Here is a 20,160-nt window from a genome sequence, read left to right as displayed (position 1 = left end):
ACCTGAGAGATTTATTAAAAAAAATCTCAAAAGTATGTGAAGTCTACCAATACGCACTTGGCCAGCGCGGTGGACTATGGCCTAATGCTTCTCATTATGAGAGAAGAGCCGTGCCCAGCAGTGGGATAGTAACGGGTTCTTGATGATGAAGCAATCTGAAGCCGATTCTGCTTAAGTATACATATGCCACTGTCGTGGATATTCCACTAAAAGTATTTTTTTAATAGAGTAATCTAAAATTATACGAATGCAAAGATTTTATCTTCAAAAATTTTCGTTTCATTTTTTACAAGTTAGTATTTTTTTTTGTTTTACAGTGCTTTCATCTACCATATGTACAGACACACGTTTTGCAGTACACACGACTTCACTCGAGTCAATAGAGAGTACATGAATATCAATACATCTTTAACAGCGACAAAGATGAAATTCATCAAACTAAAAGCAATTTCACAATACGAGCGAGATGTCGTGATACAATAGTCGTATTTCTACACAATGTTATGCTATTTGTCCTCGCTGAATAATTTATCGTTATTTACCGACAGCTAATTATATCTTTATTGTTAGAATCGTAGTACCAATAATCTGATCAATACCATATCATTATCAAATCAGTTATTCTTAGAAAATATCTGAACTAAAACATACAACCGATGAGCTCAATTAAGTAGCATAAGTTGGAAGAAATCTCAAGAGAATTTCTACCACTAAGTGGATTGAATCAGAGAAGATTTCTATAAGGTAAGTTGGACACTTACTGCAACTTCTAACTACAACCAACAATTACTTACCAAATTAATTGAATAAATAGATACATAACCAAATACAGCGCACATGAATCGAAAATACATTTGTAGCGTATTACATATTATAGAAAGGAATGAAGGGAAAATTCTGTATATTTTAATTGAATTTATATAATGGCATCAAGTCGAAAATACCGTGTAAAACTTTAAAAGTATTCAACTAAAACAATTTAAGATCGTCCAATTACTTTATACACTTAGGGTAAGGAGTATTCACAAATGTAAGATGGCGTAAAAGGGATTTCAAATTCATCATAGTCCATGAAATTAGAATTTGGTTTTGTAATAATCATAGTTATTACAAAACCAAATTCTAAACTTTAAATTTGTAAATGTACAACGCCATAACGGAGATGAAAGATAGAAAAGTGATAGAATACCATTACAGATGATTCAATGCATAGAAAGGTAGACTTTAAAAGTCCTGTCGCAACAAAAGCTGTTATGAAATTATGGTATGAAATTTAAAAAAGTTACGTAAAACTATGTACAAATGAACATCGAATATTTTTCGTCAAACAAACTCTTAACTCGTTTACACTTGGCACAGCATTGAACTGGTGTTTTGAAAAAAGAGAATGTGCGAAACGCCCTCTACGTTTTCCTGTTCATCCTCAGTACAATAATCTAATGATCCACAATCATGGGTGTTACAACCTTGCATACTGAGAAATAATTGACAGATGCTTTCACAAAGAAGAAAGATATTGTCAGGAAATCTAAATAACTAAAAGTAACAGTATCACGGTTTTAAAAGCACATTGCACAGTCTAACAATCTTACCCTTGGTTAGCGTAGTAAAATGTGGCCTTGACATTCTAACAGAAGACTAGTCCAAATAGAGGAGCCGAAGAATACACAACACAAAGTGGCAATGTACCAAACAATAAAGCAAAAATATCTACGTGTTGCTCAAGAAAAATATTTTAATATGAAAAGATTTCCGCCTAACAAAGGACCCAAGGACGCGCTACGACAAATCGGTGCATCACGCGTTTGCTATTTTTCCTCCATATTTTGTTGCTATAGCTAATTTATTATCTAAAAGCAAATGGCATTTTTGTTAAAAAAAAATTTTTGCAACATGTAAATACGAAACTATAGTACTGTTGCATGTTTCAAACAAACTGGCAACTCGTTTGTAGTTCGAAACAGCATTGAATGGACCAAACTGTTCGGTTAATATTCATGCGCATACAGGCTTTCTGAATGACTTCTCGACTAGCATTTTGCTGAATTTTATGGAAAAACGTTGCAACCACGGCTGGTTTCAACCTTTTTGTAGGTCCCACTTTCGGGCGTTTATGATTGAAGGGATTTATTATTACAATTGGGATAAGCTTAAATCATACTTCACCATGATGTTTCAATGAGTATTGGAAGAGACGAATATGTGTTGGTGGCCATCCAATGCCCTTAAGGTGTCCTCCAAAGCCTGAAGGACAAATCGTACAAACTATGTTGAATATATATGGACAAATCGTTTACTTGATTATTATCCGATACAAAAAATATTGTCTCATATCTCTTACTACGTGTCCAAAAAATGTATTTAATGGTTCAATTTGGCCTCTGTAAGCATAAATTAGATTTCGGTTGATTGCACATAAATAGTCATAATGTTTTAAAAATGGAATCGGCTTAACAACTCTTTCAATTTTAAATTCAGAACAGCGTTGAGCAGTCCAAACTGAGCTCAGTTAATATTTGTTGGGGAATTACTCTCGTCGGTTTCCGAATGACAAGTCGCTCGACGTCCTCCGAGTTTTTTAATCTCGGCTCCATTTTGCTCCGTATTGTCGATTACGTTTTGACGAATCGACAGGGGTGTGCTACCTATTTTTCGATGTTCGTCCGTGTAATCTCGAATACCTACACGTGGGCGGCGTGTTATCTCTCCGTGTCCCGAATAGGGTTTCAAAAGCTAACGTGTAATATCTAAATTCATTCGAAATCGGAATGTTTGTGTCGGATTCGTGTTTTCACTGGCTTTTTGTGAATGACCAGTATTTTCGTGAATGAATTAAAGGTCGGTATTTATTTTGCTGGTTTTGTGGGATCATGTGAACTAAATAAATTGAGCTTAACATTTGTATACTTTCTTTTATCATAACAGATATATTACCTGATTATTTTAGTTGTTTTCGAAAGAAATTGTGTTAGTTGTGTTTGAAGGTGGTAGAACCCTTTGTGGTTCGATTCCGGCGGCACCACCGCCACACCTATTTCTACCTAATAACAGCAGTGTTAGGAGCTTCTGTGTTCCGGTTTGAAGGGTGTGGTAAGGGAGACAGACTTTTCCGAGGCTTTCCAGCTTAGTCCTCAGGGGTAGCGGCGCATCTGTGGCCGACCTCAGGTAGGAATATCTAATCCTATCTGGGGTTGATTACAGATGTCCATGGGCGGCAGTAGCCACTTACCATCAGTTGGACTGCATGCTCGTCTGCTACTCTTATATCATAAAAAATAAATTTAAAAAAAAGATGTTCGTTTCTGCTAGGTCGTTCGGTTCGTCCGATTTTTTTTAAAGTTTATGTGTTAATAGAGAATCATGCGGCATTATTTTATTTCATTTAATATCAGGGACCAATATATCAAACATCTTTCCATTATACAGAAAATATATGTCCTTATCCGAAGTGTCCTTATCGATATTGTATTGAAATCAAGATTGATTGTACCAAACGAGTAGTATTCAATGCTCATCTGTTCAATAGTTCGAATCACTCAATAGGTACAATACGGGTAATCTCTGGATGTGTATGAAACACAGTGTGATCCGGCATAATTATGGCTTCATCTGTATTGAGTCCGACAGAGCCATTCAAGTGCGGACCTTATCCGTATGCTCTCCTACTTAATTGGCCCCTTTTATGATATTCACGTATTATGTAACGTCAAAGGAATATCCGTATTCCTTGTATGACGTCTTTGTAGAATCTGGATGTGTAGTATTACAGTGTAATATTGCTGTATATTAATCCCGACGTTTGCAGTCAGTTTCTGATATATTTGCGTTAAAATGATATGTGACAAGCTGACGTTATCACGTAGTAACACATGATTTTCCTAAAAGTACTCAATAAAAGTACCTATCTACTCGTATTTAGGTACGATATTTTAAAAATACTACTTCGTAGTCAACTCAATCGAATTTAGTTTTCTTCGATCAAACTGCAGCTCAAACGAATACCGGAAGTGGATTAAATTTGACAACGCAAATTAGATAAAACCACGTAAAAAAGTATAAAACTTATTTATTCGTGCAAGTTATAGGTGAAACATTTAATATTTAATTTGTGCTAAATTAATTAATTAATTTTATATATTAGTCCTGAAACTATCATTTATTCGCACCCTCCCTATTATTTTAAGTCATCCCTACTTTAACTCCTCATCCCAAGGTTGTCTGGAAGAGATCGCTGTTTTAGCGGTAAGACCGCCTTTTGTACCGTCCAAAATTGTATGTTTTATTTTGTGTTCTTCATTTGGGTACAATAAAGAATATTATTATTATTATCTTTATATTATTGTTAAATCTTATAAAAAAGCAAGTCAAAATAAATAAAACGGACAAAAAGGTATATTTGTGTCACGATATTGACAGCACGTCGCGACAAGTGGTTCGAAGGGCGCATTACTAGTCACATTCGCTTTTACATCACATTTTCTGGTTTCCCAGCGACGTTTCTTTCGTAACATTAATACACGGAGTCTATAGGTATAACATTACGAGTAGGAGCCGATTTTTGCGTGTAAAAAGATTTTAATACAAAAATGTACATAATATATGTTTGAATATTCCCACGATACGAACGAGTTATATTAAATAACTTAGAGATTTTTATATAAACATATTATAAAATATGTATTGCATCGTATCGTATCGCATTATATCAATTCAAAAAAGATTTAAAAGTTCTTTGTTGGAAGCCTTTTCTAAATGTCTAATTATAAACTATTCAACGATACTCTTGCTCATTTCATTCCAAGATTTTTTCAAAAAGAACAGCTCTACGTTGATATAAACGCAAATAAAATGTAACAGGATATTGATTTCAGTTAGTAGTAATAAGTAAATAGGTAATGCAGAGCCCGAAGCCTTTTTATCTTTTTAATTGCGAATTACATAAACTAATTGTCCCCATTTTCATACAAAAATTTTCATTCTTTGACCACCATCTTGGATGGACTGACATTTGACGACGTTTAAGATATCTTTCAGAAAAACTTATTGGTAACAGTTTATTTCGTGGGTAACACTTTCGCTACAATATAGTTAAATGTCTTAGCATGTAAAGTATGCTGACTTAAAGTATGAAATAGATTAATGTAACACCAAAGTAACTTTTGTCTTAATAAGAGAAATTTACTCACATGTCATGTGAATAAACGAACACATTATTTTCCTCATTATCTTTCCACTTCTAAGTAATTTAAGCGCGTGTAAGCTTTTCCGAGATAAATCTGTGATTAAAACGGAAATCAGGGGGAATATTATGACAAGTCCGCCCGCCCACTCGACGTAAAAATCAATGTGCGAAAGGTTTCTCCCTTGTCGCTATGAGATTTATTCATTATAAATGAGAAAAGAATAGCAATTCTTCCATTAATTCTAGGTAGGTACTCGTATATAGGAATGTCGTGTCTCTTTAAACCTGGGTCTACAAACTAGGGTTAATTTGCATCTTTTCTATGATATATCAGAAGCAAATGATCATGCAGTCCATCTAATTATAAGTGGATACTGCCGCCCACGGAATCAAACCCAAATAAGATTAGAGTCCTACTTGAGATCGGTCACAGATGATGCTGCGTTGCAGCCACTGAAGACTTGGTTAAAAACGCCTCGAATAAGTATCCCCTTACCGCTCCCTTCATACCGGAATACAACAGCGCTTAACCGTTGTTATTAGACAGAAAAAGGTGTGGTGCCTCCGGAATCGAACTACAAAGTGTTCTTCCACCTTCATAAATCATCTACAGACATAGGTAGACCGTATCAGGGTGCAGTGATAGACAAAATTGTTTTAACCTATACGATAATTATGTATTTTTGCATTTGTATTTGAAGTAGGTATACCTACCTAGGTTGACCTAACTACCAAGTCTTCCTCTGTCCAGAAATATGACTGAAAGCTGATAGGAAGAATACAGTATAAAATTGAGTGCTTGAATTTTATAACGCCGCCACACGCGATCATGTTTACTCCTAAGCTATAAATTTGATGCCTTTCAATTTTACTTCCCACGAAAGTGGTGGTTCAGTAAAACTGTTTATTGGACGTCTGAAAGTTTCCCGGCAATTTCATATTGCCGTAATTATGTTAGTGACTTGGCTTGAGTTTTATTAAGCGAATGTATATGGAATAGTTTTCTCTCTGTAAAGGAATAAATTTGTTATGAGCCTTTTGCATTCACTACCATCTGTATACTTATGTATGTGTAACATATAAATAAAAAAACATTTCTGTACTGAAAAGGTGGTAAAAATAATCCATTGTGGTTTGACGCCGGAAGCACCACTGCTACGCTCAGTTCTGTCTCATAACAGCAGTGTTAAAAGCTGCTTTGAAGTGTATGGTAAGGGAGATATACTTATTCATTCTGTAGCCATAGTTCATTTCAAGAATCAAGTCTTTTCTGGAGTAAATTACAGATATTAATGAGCCGCACTAGCCATTTAGTAACAGGTAGACTACGTTCTATAATATGAGCATAAACATTAATTATTTAAAATCCTTTCTCGTCATCAGAAGCATGACATAAAAGCTCAAAGAACCGTTTTAAATACTTTTTTTATGTTGAAAGAAGTCCCTCAGAAAATGTTACCTATATCGTGTTGAAGGTAAAGCTACTCGTACTACCACCGTCGCCGCGATTACCCCCCGAGGCAATTCTGCGTATTTCTGTATTTCAAAGCGTTTGTTAGGCTGAAGACAGATCGAGATCGAGACAGTTATTTCATCCACCCCTACATGATAAAGCTTTTCCTTAGAAGCATGCTAAACGACAGACAGGGGTCCTAGCCGCAAGGCATATGTTGGGAATTTACGAGAATGAACACAATACACAAATACACATTACAGACACATAATATGTACCTACGTAAAACCTCTTAAGTTCTAACAATATCGTACTTCTAATAATTAAATCACTTTTGACGTGTATAAAATGAATTGTCTTTATAACACTATGTAAAAACAGTGCTTTGTAAGTAAAAACACTTTGTTAAATATAAAATATAGTATGTACCAAATACTTACGTGAAGTCTACAACAATTTCATTCTCATCGTAACGTGAGTAGCTCACGTACAACTCGTAGCTAAACTGTTTGTAATGAAGTAGCTCACGCTGTTATATCAACACACATTTGTTAAAACATTTTAGCTGCCTCTTAGTATGAAACGACGATATAAGGAATAGCGAAATTGTTCATAGAACCTATTTTGTTAAAAACAGCTTAGATTAAGATATTTATGTAGTAGCAAGAGGAGCTTATGTAGTAAATACTAAACAATGTGACTATTTGTACAGGTACTGGACTAATAAATTATATTTATTCGTACATTTATTCAATTTTTTTTTTAAATATATTTATTCGTACATTTATTCAATTTTTTTTTTCTTTAAACAATGTGACAAATTCAATTTTTTTTTTTAATATATTTATTCGTACATTTATTCAATTGGGTAGGTTAGGTTAGGTTAGGTTTAAAAGTTATTAAAAAAAAAAACATTTCAAAAAAAATTTTTTTGTAGTTTTTTTGAGATTTCTCAAAATCTACCGGTTCGAATCGGATAATAATAAATTGTTTGTCCAGTACCCGTATTAATAATTATAAATTATTCGTACGGTAACCGTATTAATAATTATAAATTGTTCGTACAGTACCTGTATTAATAGACTCAGCCAATACTAAACTTGTAGTATGTAATGTTGCGTAGGTTTCATATCGGTCACAATAGTTCTATCATCACTAGATAAGGTCGTTTTGCATGTATAGGTGATAGGCATGTAGAAACGTAGGGTTTAGTGGAATTTTAGGAACATTTATAGAAAAAGCCAGAAGTACCGATGGAAATTTAATGACAACGTTTGAAGGAAAAGTGACATAGAAAAAACAATATACATAAGAACGTATTAAAAAGAAATATACATTAAAACCTTCTGCGCTAACTAAAATAATAAAATGAATAAGCAAACAGCGCGTCGCCTACAGCATGGTTATATAAATATTATGTACAGCAGCCTAAAACATCAAACAAACTATCTCGTATAATATAATATATAAACCGTTCTTTTGGAGTAATACAAATGTAATAACTTTCTTATCGGAAAGATACAAACTGTCTAACAGTCGATCATGTATTTAGGTATAGCAACTATTACTATAACTAGACAAACTAACTAAGATAGAACAATAATTGAATTCATACTTCGTAACCTTTAGTATTCATTGTTTCCTTACTTTCGATTATCGGCATACTTTATTATACGTACCTAATTACTTAATTAGTCTTCTTATCTACGTACGCCGTAATGTTCCTCACAAAAATATAAATTTAATACGATTAAATGTAGCCGCTAATTTATATAACATTGCTAGATCTCTTAACTTTTGTAGCCTTCTTACTAAACTGTTTGCAACGAAGTAGGAAACTTCCGCTCTGTCGCCTCAACTATCTATATTTGCTACACAAAACTACAAAATAGCAAGTGTATAAACACTTGCCAGTCTTTGCCGTCCATTCAGTTAGAGTCGCCGTTATTTTCTCGCAGACTTTATACAGTATTTTCAGACTTTGTACTCTGACAGTTTTCTCTAATAACAAGCCTGCTTTGCCGGCTTGTGGTTTCCGTTCGATATTGATTTATGGTCCGTTGTTGCAGTAGTAGTGAAGCAAATACTAGCAAATGTAAGGAAAATAATAAATGCTTGCAGCTCCTAAATACTTTATGGTTACAAATATACCATAAAAAATATTTTTTCGAACTGCCTTTCTATGCTTTAGACATACCATCTATAGCATAAAAAACATATAATTTTTAACAAAGTTTCGTTCAGCGAATTGCTGTCCTTAAAGTCTGTCTAAGTATGTATATTAAACATATAGGGCTATAGATACACCTAAATGTCTAGATTTTCATACAAAAACACGACCTCGGATTTATTGACGTATCACATATTTTCAGATTGACTTATACCAAATTTGAATTTACTTGGTGGATGACACTTTTTCTCGCCATCTCCGATATCATATCTACTATATAGTTAAATGTCTTTGATGCTCACGTGTTTTAAATCTACCTACTTCATGTCTGACATATTTACTTGGAATTGACATGTTTCTTTCGTGTTTCAGGTGACGGGCGTAGTGGGAAGGGCAGAGATGTTGTCGTCTGTCTTCTTCTTGGGAGCTCTAATATGCTACGCCAAAGGAGCCAGTAGGAGACGATATACCGGTACGTTTTTAAACATTAAAATTTTAATAAATTCTTTTGATGGATTATCAAAATCAGATGAGAGTGATTTTTTCGGAGCTTAACAATAGTTGCGCGCTCAGAACTAACACAAGATGATAGACCCTAATGAAGAAAGATTTTAAGCGCAAAGCTACTGTAATTATGTTGCTTATTTATAAATGTAGGCTTACTGAGACATAAAACGCTTTTGTACCTATGTACCTACAGACTTTTTGCATGTTCATCACATTCCTTTCAAGCCCACACAACAAACTTTCCCACAAATTTAGTAATAGCACATTCGTCCGCACACCGAACAGCTGTGAACACAAATAATAAAATTTGGAATTCGCACGCGAAAACGGGATTACGTAACAAAGTTTCTCTGAAATTCTAATACGTTGAAGCGAGGACGCTACCTGTGCTAGTAACAGGAATGTAATTTCGTTAAGCGTACGGACGCACAAATGTTTGGAGTTTCGATTCTCCCTCCATTTTCCTTTTAGAGGGAATTGAGGTAAGTTGATGGGGTTAAAAAATCGCAGCCGTTACCGGACCAAATTCAATCACGGCCAAAGAGAGTGGAGTCGTTCGAATTGCCGACCGATAGTTTGTACATGGCGTAGAATATAAGCGCCATATTCGGTACGTTTTGACAGGTCGGCAATATTTATTTTCTTTTTTAACATCTTCCCAAAGGGAAAAAATATCTATTTGTCGTGTATTTTTTTAAACAGTCAAGCGATTGGTGGAAGCATTACGGGGAAAGATTTGCCTAGCAATGGAACAATAAATATTTACATATAAAACAATATAGTTTTTACACTATTTAATAGTTATACCTATATTTTTACGTTTTTATTATCTAACAGATATTACAGCTTTACGTTTTGTTTGCTCGGGTGGAGTTTTATCAACTCATTTACAGAAATGAACTGTATCCTTTGTTAAGTACCTATTCACAAATTTGTAATTAACGTACATTTTACATTAGGTATATTCTAAACGTATATTACAAAGTTTAATCCAGTACGTTTAATTAAATCTTGAATTCCCCTCGTTACAATATATCCAAATAACGTAGACAAGTAGGTACAGTATCGCAGAACAGACTGAGATATGAAACGTTAGAGCATACGATACGGTCTTTAACCCTCTTAAATACGGCTTAATAAAATATAGAGTTAAGGACCTTATTGTGCCGTTGAAACCCTGTCGTTCCTTGGGCTCCCGAGCCCTTATTTTGTGGTTAAGAGGGTGATATCCCGCACAAAGTTTGAACCAAATTGTTTGAGGTTAGAGTGGACTGGCTCGAAGTAATGAAAAAGTTTTTTTACTAGCAATTACAAGACTTATGTTATATTAGTTGCGTTCAGATTGAGTTGGCGGTAAACGTGTTTCGGTTTTATGAAGGTCAAAGCAATCGGTGTAATATAAGTTTTCCTATTATTTTACCTGCGAATTGCTTAAGTAATATCCTGAGGTAGGGCTAGAAAATTGTTATCGTTTCGACTTACTTACATCAAATGGACTAATAGACGAATTAACCAAATTAACTTCAAATAGGTTTGCATACATTGGTTCAATTAGATTAACCTAACCACGCGCCACATTTACGTACTAATAATAAGTACCTATTCGTCAAAGTGAAAGGATTTTAACTTATAATAGCGGTGTGAAACAATTTATTGTAAAGAGGGTTACTTGGAGGGAGCAGGCTATAGCCTCACCAATGCCTAAAATTTATGTTCTATTCTTCGACCATTGTTGATTGAAGGATCTATTATAAAACAATTTCTTGATAAAATTTACCACTTTTATTATTCCCGCGCAAAATAAAACTCTAACGTTAAGAGCGCTCTTTTTTTTTGCTAATGCATACAATCATGTAATGCATACAGCCAGTGATTATATAAATGGGCAGTTATAATTATAAAAATAACACATCATAATTAATTAAAATAATGATATAATTAAATAATTTTAATATATTCTATAAATATGAAGTCAGTAACACATACCTATCCATGTAATTCAATTAGATGTAGTACCTCTATGAACTACCCCTATTACAGACTGGCGCTACTTGGCTGCGTGTACAATTTGCGTGGGGGTAGCGATGCTGTGCAAGGAGCAAGGCATCACTGTCACCGCTGTCTGCGTCGTGTACGAACTGTTTGTAGTCCAGAAGGTAAGTGGTGTCGTAATTTTATAGCACAGTATGCTATATATATATAGCATATTGATCTAGATAGAAGAATATCGATTGGAAGATATATGTCCAGGTTATGTTTTCGAAGCATTCCAAGTTAGGCCTGAGGATTACTCCTTAGATGTCTGTGGCCTGAAGCAGCACCTATTCAAGAACTTGTTTTTGGAATTGATTAGAGATGTCCATGAATGGCAGTTATAAGTTATCTCTCAGGTAGGCTGCAAAGTCATTTGCAATTTCGATAAACGCCAAAAACTCGAGCGTTCAACGTGTATAAATAACATAGAAAATAATGTCGATATCAACTGTTCCAAATCTAAGTTTTCGATGTTCACAGCGTCGAAGTTCAAGTACCGGTAGGCGGTCGTGGCTAGAGGCGTGGGGCAAGGGCTCCGGGTGGGGCTGCTCCTTTGGGGAGGCTGCGAGGAGGATCGCCACGGTGTGCTGCGCCACTCTCGCGCTTCTCGCCGCCCGTCTGCACGTGATGGGCGCGCAGTTGCCAGTGTTCACCAGGTTCGACAATCCAGCTGGTGCCGCGCCACCGCCCGCTAGGTATGTTCTAGCTATCTAACTTATCTTATTCATAAAAGGTATAATTGTGATCCCATTACTTTTTCATTTCTGAGCACGAATCATGCCTAAAAGATAGAGAGAGAGATTTATGGTTCAACATAATACATTACATTGACTAATAAGTAGGTATTATGACAGATTTTTAAATCCCCTTTTATAAAGTACGCAAACCTCTATTATTTTCAAAATTGACATTATTTCAGCTATTAATAAGTTTTAACTCAAATTGTAGCATTTTTTCTGCCTACTTCTAATTTCTAGAGTGAAACGCTCGCGGGTGTCGTTATAATGACGTCATTCGCTTTAATTCGCGTTAAGTGGTGCAAAAACACGAAATCGAAAAGTGCGGAGAAATATCGTTTCATTCGTAATGATCTAAAAAACTACATTTTTTTAATATTATTCAAACACTAAAATAGATGACAGTGACAATTTCAATTGTCAAAACTGGTTACATTTTCTTGTTAGGAGTGAGTAATCTTTACTAATCTATGCTTCCAGGCACCTAACATTCGCGTACCTGCCGGCATTGAACGCGTGGCTGCTCACGCTGCCCGAGGCGCTGTGTTGCGACTGGACCATGGGCACCGTGGCGCTGGTGCGCTCGTGGCGGGACCCCCGCAACCTGGCCACCATGGCGTTAGCCACAACCCTCGTCGCTGGTGCAATACATGCGCTGAGGACTCGGTCTTCAGCACTGTCCATGGTTTGTATTTAATACTGTATGGTAAACGGCTTTACTCGCCTGTATTTTCAAGCAACTCATCATGATCATCGTCATCACCATTATGCACGAGTCTCCTCTCAGAATGAGAAGGATCGGATCGAAGCAACCCATTGTAAACCAGCAATCAATTGTACACCTGAGTTTCTTCATCCACAAGAATCTAGTACACGTAAAAAATCTTCTTATAAATACTTTTCATGAATCTGAATAAAAAACTGATAAATCATTTTAAGGCAAAGTCAAAGGCATTGGTACTTTACCACAAGGCTTAGTGTACATACGATAAAACCTTATAAATATAATGCAATACTTCTATTCCATTCTTATTGTTGAGTCTGAATAGAATTCAGTTAAATACTTAGATCCTGAAGAGAATTAATAATGATATCGACCGAATAAATACTCAAACTAGCCTCTTTTAAGTGGAGAGCCCCTGTGGAATACACAAACGTTAACGTCTTTTACTGCAATATATTTATACGTAAGCGTAGGTTTATCTAACCAGATTGTAATTTGAAACATCTTTTCAGGGCCTAGCATTACTGGTGCTACCATTCTTGCCGGCGTCGAACCTGTTCTTCCCCGTGGGCTTCGTGGTCGCTGAACGAGTGTTGTATATGCCTTCAATGGGTTGGTGCCTATTAGTGGCGCATGGCTGGAGGCTCGTGGCTAAGAAACGGGCTAAGTTAGCCGCCGCTGCCCTCATATTCATGCTGCTAGCATTCAGTGCTAAGACATATGTTAGGAACTGGGATTGGAAGACTGAATACTCGATCTTCGCATCGGGACTGAAGGTTAGTTACACAAAAAACCTTATAAGAATTTATTAAGTTTTACTTTTAACGTTATAGGTAACTTTCGATTTTTTTATTTGCGCCTACATAATTGGTATTATAATGTATAAGTAATTTTGTAAATGCTACTTTTGGTAATAACAAAAATCTTTAAATAGAATTACCTAATAGAGTAGATTAGAAATTAAAATGGATATAATAAAGTTTACTAAGTACAATAATTATTCCTAGTTCCATTATTTATCATAGCCATTTAAATTAAAAGTGGGTGGAGGATTTAATTCTAATACAACATCTACCACCTACGCGTTTGCGTAGGTTCGTTATCTTCCCTCTTGCAGTAAATTAGAAAATTATAAATAGCTTTGTTATAACATAATCTTATTCCGTCTACACTTCAATCCTCTTGAAAGATCTATTCAAATAAATTACGTATTTGCTTACCGGTACTTTTGTTCATTCATTCATCATTCATTTATTCATTCTGTTCGTTCACTCCAGGTGAATCGTAACAACGCGAAACTATACAATAACGTAGGCCACGCGTTAGAAGCGGAGGGGAAGTACGCAGAAGCATTGGAATTCTTCAACACGGCCGTTAGCGTTCAACCAGACGACGTTGGAGCCCACATCAACGTTGGCAGGACCTACAACCACTTAGGACAATACCAAGAGGCCGAAGAAGCCTACGTCAAAGCCAAATCCCTCCTACCTAAAGCGAAACCAGGAGAATCTTACCAAGCCAGAATAGCCCCAAACCATCTGAATGTATTCTTAAATCTCGCCAATTTAATATCCAAAAACGCAACGAGGCTCGAAGAAGCGGATATGCTGTACAGACAAGCTATCAGCATGCGAGCTGATTACACCCAAGCGTATATAAATAGAGGGGATATTTTAATCAAATTGAATAGGACTAAAGAAGCACAGGAGGTATACGAGAGAGCTTTGTTGTATGATAGTGGGAATCCCGACATTTACTATAATGTGAGTATTATAATAATAATATATCTACTGTATTTTTTGTTTTTTATCATTCCTATAAACGATTAAAACCATTTAAAATATACTGTATTCATTGCCATTTCGAATAGTACATTATATGGCTATCAATACCTACTCCCCTCCCATTCCATTAACGAAGTAATCAATATTGTTAATGAGACATCTCTTAAATTGAATAAAGGTCAGGAAAATCAATAAAAATTGCTAAAACTTTACATGTATATTGAAATTTAGTTATCCCTCCACCAAACCAAGGCGTGGGGAAACATTACTATACGAATTAAACGCTTTAGTAATGTACCTTACTTCACCTTCCAGCTGGGCGTAGTACTCCTGGAGCAGGGCAAGGCGTCCCAGGCGCTCGCCTACCTGGACAAGGCGCTGGAGCTGGAGCCGGAGCACGAGCAGGCGCTGCTGAACTCCGCCATCCTGCTGCAGGAGCTCGGCGCCGCGGACCTGCGACACCTCGCCCGGCAACGCCTGCTCAAGCTACTGGATAAGGATGGTGGGTTTATTTTGGGAAAAGGGAGCTAGAGCATACAAGATGTTTAGAAAACATCGATAGCGTGATTGAGAATACTCGTGGCGCCATCTCTTGTCCTGTCAAGTTGATCGTTTATCAGTGGTTTATCAACCATAATATTTAATACTTATTTACCTACGTGCTTACATTATTATTGTAAAATTATTAAATCTATTTTAAATAAGAACGTATTTGTGTACGTATTTTTTTTGTACGTTGTCGTAAGAGGGATAGAGATCGATATTTGTTGGCCAACGTCGCAACAGAAACAAGATACAATCCCGCTAGAGTGGACATAAATCGCCCAGTGGTCAATGCTACCATTTTCATATTTCTACATGTCTTAAAGTGGCGTTGAGCGTTTTTCATCCGCTTTCGCTTCTTGCGTTCATATTCCTAAGCCCGCTTCACACTCTAGCAAGAATCTCGCGAGAACGCGCGAAAACTCCGATTCATATTGGCTCCACATTCTCGTTTCGTTAATATATATCGGCTAAGAATCTCTTAAAAATCAATTCCAGCTACAAACGAGCGCGTCCACTTCAACCTGGGCATGGTGTGCATGGACGAGGGCGACGCGGACTGCGCCGAGCGCTGGTTCCGCGCGGCCGTGCACCTCAAGCCCGACTTCCGCTCCGCGCTCTTCAACCTCGCGCTGCTGCTAGCGGACAGACGACGGCCGCTAGAAGCCGCGCCCTTCCTCACCCAGCTCGTGAGGCACCACCCCGATCATGTGAAGGCGCTGGTGCTGCTGGGTGATATCTATATTAACTCGGTTAAGGATCTGGATGCCGCTGAGAGTGTAAGTTGGCTTTTTCATGCAGGCTTTAGATATAGACATAAACCGGTATATATAGGTTTAAGCCGCTAGACATAGACATTAATCGTTAGATATAGTTACACGCTATTAAATAATGACACAAGCTGTTATATAAACATAGACAAAGATATTGCTCTGACTTTTAAAACTAGCTACCTTCTGGACCAAATCAAGGACGTTAGATAACATCAACATAAACACCGTCGAAGATCTAAATGCCGTTGAAAACTTGAATAGGTTTATTTTGATTTCTAAACTAAACATAGGCTATTAAATATAGACTCAAATCGTTTAAATTTATTAGTTATGTATCGCTGTTTCATCCGCATTAAAAGAAATACCTTTTTTAATTTTCGACATGATTACCATGTTACCATATGAAATAATACCTATATTAAGTAATTCAGTAATTCCAATTGGTGATTAAGTTTTGATATCAATCCATTTTATCGGTATATCGTTCTTGGATTAAAAATACAAATCTCTCCTCTTTACAATATTAGCGTAGATCTAGATATACATGTGTAGAGATGTCATATTTTATTCGTATTTAATTCATTCGTTTCCAGTGTTACCGGCGCATCCTAGAGCTGGAGCCCGACAACGTGCAAGCGTTGCACAACCTGTGCGTAGTGGCGGTAGAGCGGGGCGCGCTCGCCGCGGCGGAGCACTGCCTCGCGCGCGCCGCCGCGCTCGCGCCGCACGAGCACTACATCCAGCGACACCTCGCGGTCGTGCGAGCGAGACGCGCCGCCACCCCTGCCGCCACCGCCGCCACCGCCGCGCCGGAGGTGCGAGCGAGATGGAACTACATCCCGCAACACCCCCCCGACCCGCACGAGACTGACGCGTCGTAGTCAACGCTCGGTGTCTCTCGTTATTAGTAGTCAATCTGACTGTTTAGCCCTCAGAATAATATGCTAGTATTGTTCTGAGGTTTAGCCACCAAAAATCGACCATTGACAACTTGAGCAAGAAATTGTCAAATTTCGATCGTTGGTACGCAAAATCTACATAGATTGATTATTAATGTAATAACTGACTTATGTTAAACACGCTGTTACGTGATTCTTTGCAACATTAACGCCCGTTATTTATAAACAGTCTATCGAAACTTTGCCTACCAAAGATCGAAATTTGACAATTAGTATGAAATAATTGTCAAATCTAGATCTTTAGTGACAAAACGTTGGATGGATTGATTATTAGTAACGAGCCTTGGATATTTGCGAAACATCCGCCGAGTAATTCGCCGAAGATTAACAAGTATGTAAATGCCGCGCACGAATACATATGAATAAAATTTTGATTCGCTGTAAAAATCCTCCACTCTAAATTGCACAGACGAATATCTTGACACATACGTAATACGGGTGTATTGGACGGTGTTAGTTGGTTTATTTTCATATTCGTGTTTATTTAGTATACTCTGAATACTCCAAATATCTAAATGTTGCATAATGTAACTTACTTCTTCTTAACTCGCAACAAATACGAGTCTGTACACCGTGCGATATTTTAGCGCTAATCAAAGGATTAAAAATCTGTATTTGTGCACAGCGTTTACATACTCATGATATTCGTCAAGTTTCGGCGGACCTTTTGCAAGTACCTTAATATTGCATTAACGTTGTTTGCTCGTGATTCATGATGCAATAAAATTTGAAATTGGAAAATCCATAATGATGCAAAACATACTGAAATCGTTATAAAACATAAAATAAAGGCGCATAGAACGGGATAATCTGCGATAGCATAGTTTATTTTCTATCTAGCTGAACGCAGCCATAATGGTTTTGATTGCGTTGTAACAATCAGGGTATTCTACTGTCACGTTTCGCGCCGTTTCCCGTTACACTTGTGCAAGGAAGAATTCACAAAAAAAGTCGTTTACTTTTTAAAATATAAGAAACAAATATTTTAGTCTGAAATCAGATAATATATGTTTATGTTTTCCTTTTTTCAAATATGAATCAATTTTTTTTTACATATTATTATTAACATTTTCTTTGGTTACTTCTATATGATTTGAATATTTTTATTTGTTATTTTGATTCACTGATTTTAATTACTTTGTTCTTATTTTTTATTTTACAAAAATAAATCAATATTTTCATTTATTTTACTAGAGCTTTGGTGAGAGCATGAAAATCGTATCTTATCCGTGAAATAAACAGTTTATTTTACAAACCAAAAAAATGTAACTGTAGATACTTCTCGAAAAACTGCCTACATTACCTACTAAGTACTTAATTTCTAGTAATGGTTTAGTAAATAAATTGTAGGTAGAAGCTTATTTTGCGTACGCATTTCGTGATATTAGTTTATGACGTGAAACATATGGTGTACCTATGAAGGTTTATGTAAAGTAGAACATTTCGACGAGCTTTCTTCTTTAGCCCGTATTCTGTGTGTTATAATAACCAGAAATAGTCTTATAGAAAGGACTCGCTATTTAAGTATCTGTAATTTTGTCTAGTCACAGTGCAGTGTTAATTTAAATTAATTAATGAATTAAGTATTATAATTTCAATACTCACATTGCATTGTCTATTTTAAAATGTTTCCCGTGCTTTTAGACATCGGGTGTATTAGTAAAGTGCCGTGCATAATAGTGCAACTCCATAACAGTATATACTTACTTAATTTAGGAAATATGTATAAAATATTTGTAAATACGATTATACAGACTTGATAACGACGACTATCTTAAAATTACTACTGAAATATTTTTCATTAAAATTCATATTTTGTTTGCGACAATCGATCCAATCTAAAATCCAAATACCTAATTATGAACTGAATTATAACCCATATATTTTGTTATATTAAAAGGTCATTGTGTAATATGTAATTGTGTATATCAGCCTTCTTTCATAATAAATGTAATAGTGCGTAACTATATAATGGCCTGAAGAGGACTGTGGGAAACCGCTACATTCAGACTCAAAACCGGTCGGAGTGGCGCAGAATAGCGGAGCCCTATGTCCAACAGCGGACTTTAAAAGGCTGATGGAAGAAAGATAAACTATTTAATATAACCCCTGTACCTATTCTTAAGAAATACTATATGCATTTAGATTTCACGTGGTACAACAAACAACACGCGAAAAAGTATCGAAGATTTATCGAGCATTGTGTTCTATCTAGACACATATAATTAACAATTCAATGAATGTCCGACCACCTTAGTATTACGTTCAGAGATATTTGTGATTGTCATTTGTGAAAAAAAAATGTAAATTTTCTCATGAATGCTATCTGAAAACCATATAAATTGAAGCACATGGACACTCATTATGGAGTAGATACGTTATTATTTACACGTTTGCACACATGCGTTTATTATCAAGTCATTTTCGCCTGTTGTTTATTTCGCCGCGTATAATCTAGAGGTTTAAATTACTTGTTTGCACTTGAGCACTACTTTAACATTCTTTGTTATAGTCCGCTTAAAATTGCTAGTCCACTCTGAATATATGAAACGAATCGCGTCTCCATAATAAAATTGTATGACTACATATGCTCGCAACAACTTTGGAGCGGTTTAGCAGTTTGGCGCGGACTATACCTTTACTTATTTCATTTTTCTAAAACATTTCGATGAATTAAAATATCTATCATCATAATGTACCTAATGCATTCTTAAGCAATTATCAAAACATTATAAATAATGCCTTTCCGGAATTTTGTGGTTGATAAAAAATCTTGTGTACCTATATTATGACATAAACATCATGTGCAATAACTAAGACCCATTTAAACGCCAAACAATTATATAAAAACCTATTGGATACTAGGTAGTTGCTATGTCTGAATAAAATTAAATATGGGTACGTACATACGTACACTGTTGCTCTATTATTAAGCGCAGTACTAGAATTGTGTATATTAATTGACATTACATACCTAATTATTAAAGGTTATTTTCTTAAAAGACAATGTTATAGTGTAAAAAGGAAAGTGATCAACCGTTATTAGATGTAGATGTGAAATTGTAACGTTGTTAATGTTTTAAGATAAAAAGTAACTTTTGTAAAAACGGAATTTTTTACAATGTCTTGAAACATTTCTGATGAGACTCTGTACGGGAGTTGGTGAATTCTTAAGGACCCGATATTATAACTATTTGTCGTCAAAACATTTATTTTTATAAAATAAATGATGTTTCAAATAAATGTTTTGTTTTATTTTATGAATAACAATAACCAAATTATTTTCTATAAAAA

The 20,160-nt window shown here is 35.8% G+C and overlaps 1 protein-coding gene across 1 annotated transcript in view; it reads left to right on the top strand.

The window, feature by feature from the left end:
* The window catches only part of Tmtc3 (Transmembrane O-mannosyltransferase targeting cadherins 3), a 217,841-nt gene extending 199,065 nt beyond the window's left edge, over window positions 1–18,776 (top strand). Inside the window, exons 4-12 of the mRNA XM_073086069.1 lie at window positions 9,178–9,277; window positions 11,353–11,468; window positions 11,827–12,041; window positions 12,564–12,768; window positions 13,320–13,583; window positions 14,085–14,570; window positions 14,907–15,093; window positions 15,633–15,913; window positions 16,501–18,776. Of these exons, the coding sequence (XP_072942170.1) occupies window positions 9,178–9,277; window positions 11,353–11,468; window positions 11,827–12,041; window positions 12,564–12,768; window positions 13,320–13,583; window positions 14,085–14,570; window positions 14,907–15,093; window positions 15,633–15,913; window positions 16,501–16,788 (2,142 nt within the window). The 3' untranslated portion in view covers window positions 16,789–18,776. The remainder of the gene's footprint in view (window positions 1–9,177; window positions 9,278–11,352; window positions 11,469–11,826; window positions 12,042–12,563; window positions 12,769–13,319; window positions 13,584–14,084; window positions 14,571–14,906; window positions 15,094–15,632; window positions 15,914–16,500) is intronic.
* Window positions 18,777–20,160: the final 1,384 nt, after the last annotated feature.

Source organism: Epargyreus clarus, unplaced genomic scaffold, assembly GCF_041222505.1.
Source record: "Epargyreus clarus isolate Ecla_fem2 unplaced genomic scaffold, WU_Ecla_fem_2.2 ptg000023l, whole genome shotgun sequence".
Taxonomy (NCBI): Eukaryota; Metazoa; Arthropoda; class Insecta; order Lepidoptera; family Hesperiidae; genus Epargyreus; species Epargyreus clarus.
This window is presented reverse-complemented; position numbering and strand designations above follow the sequence as displayed.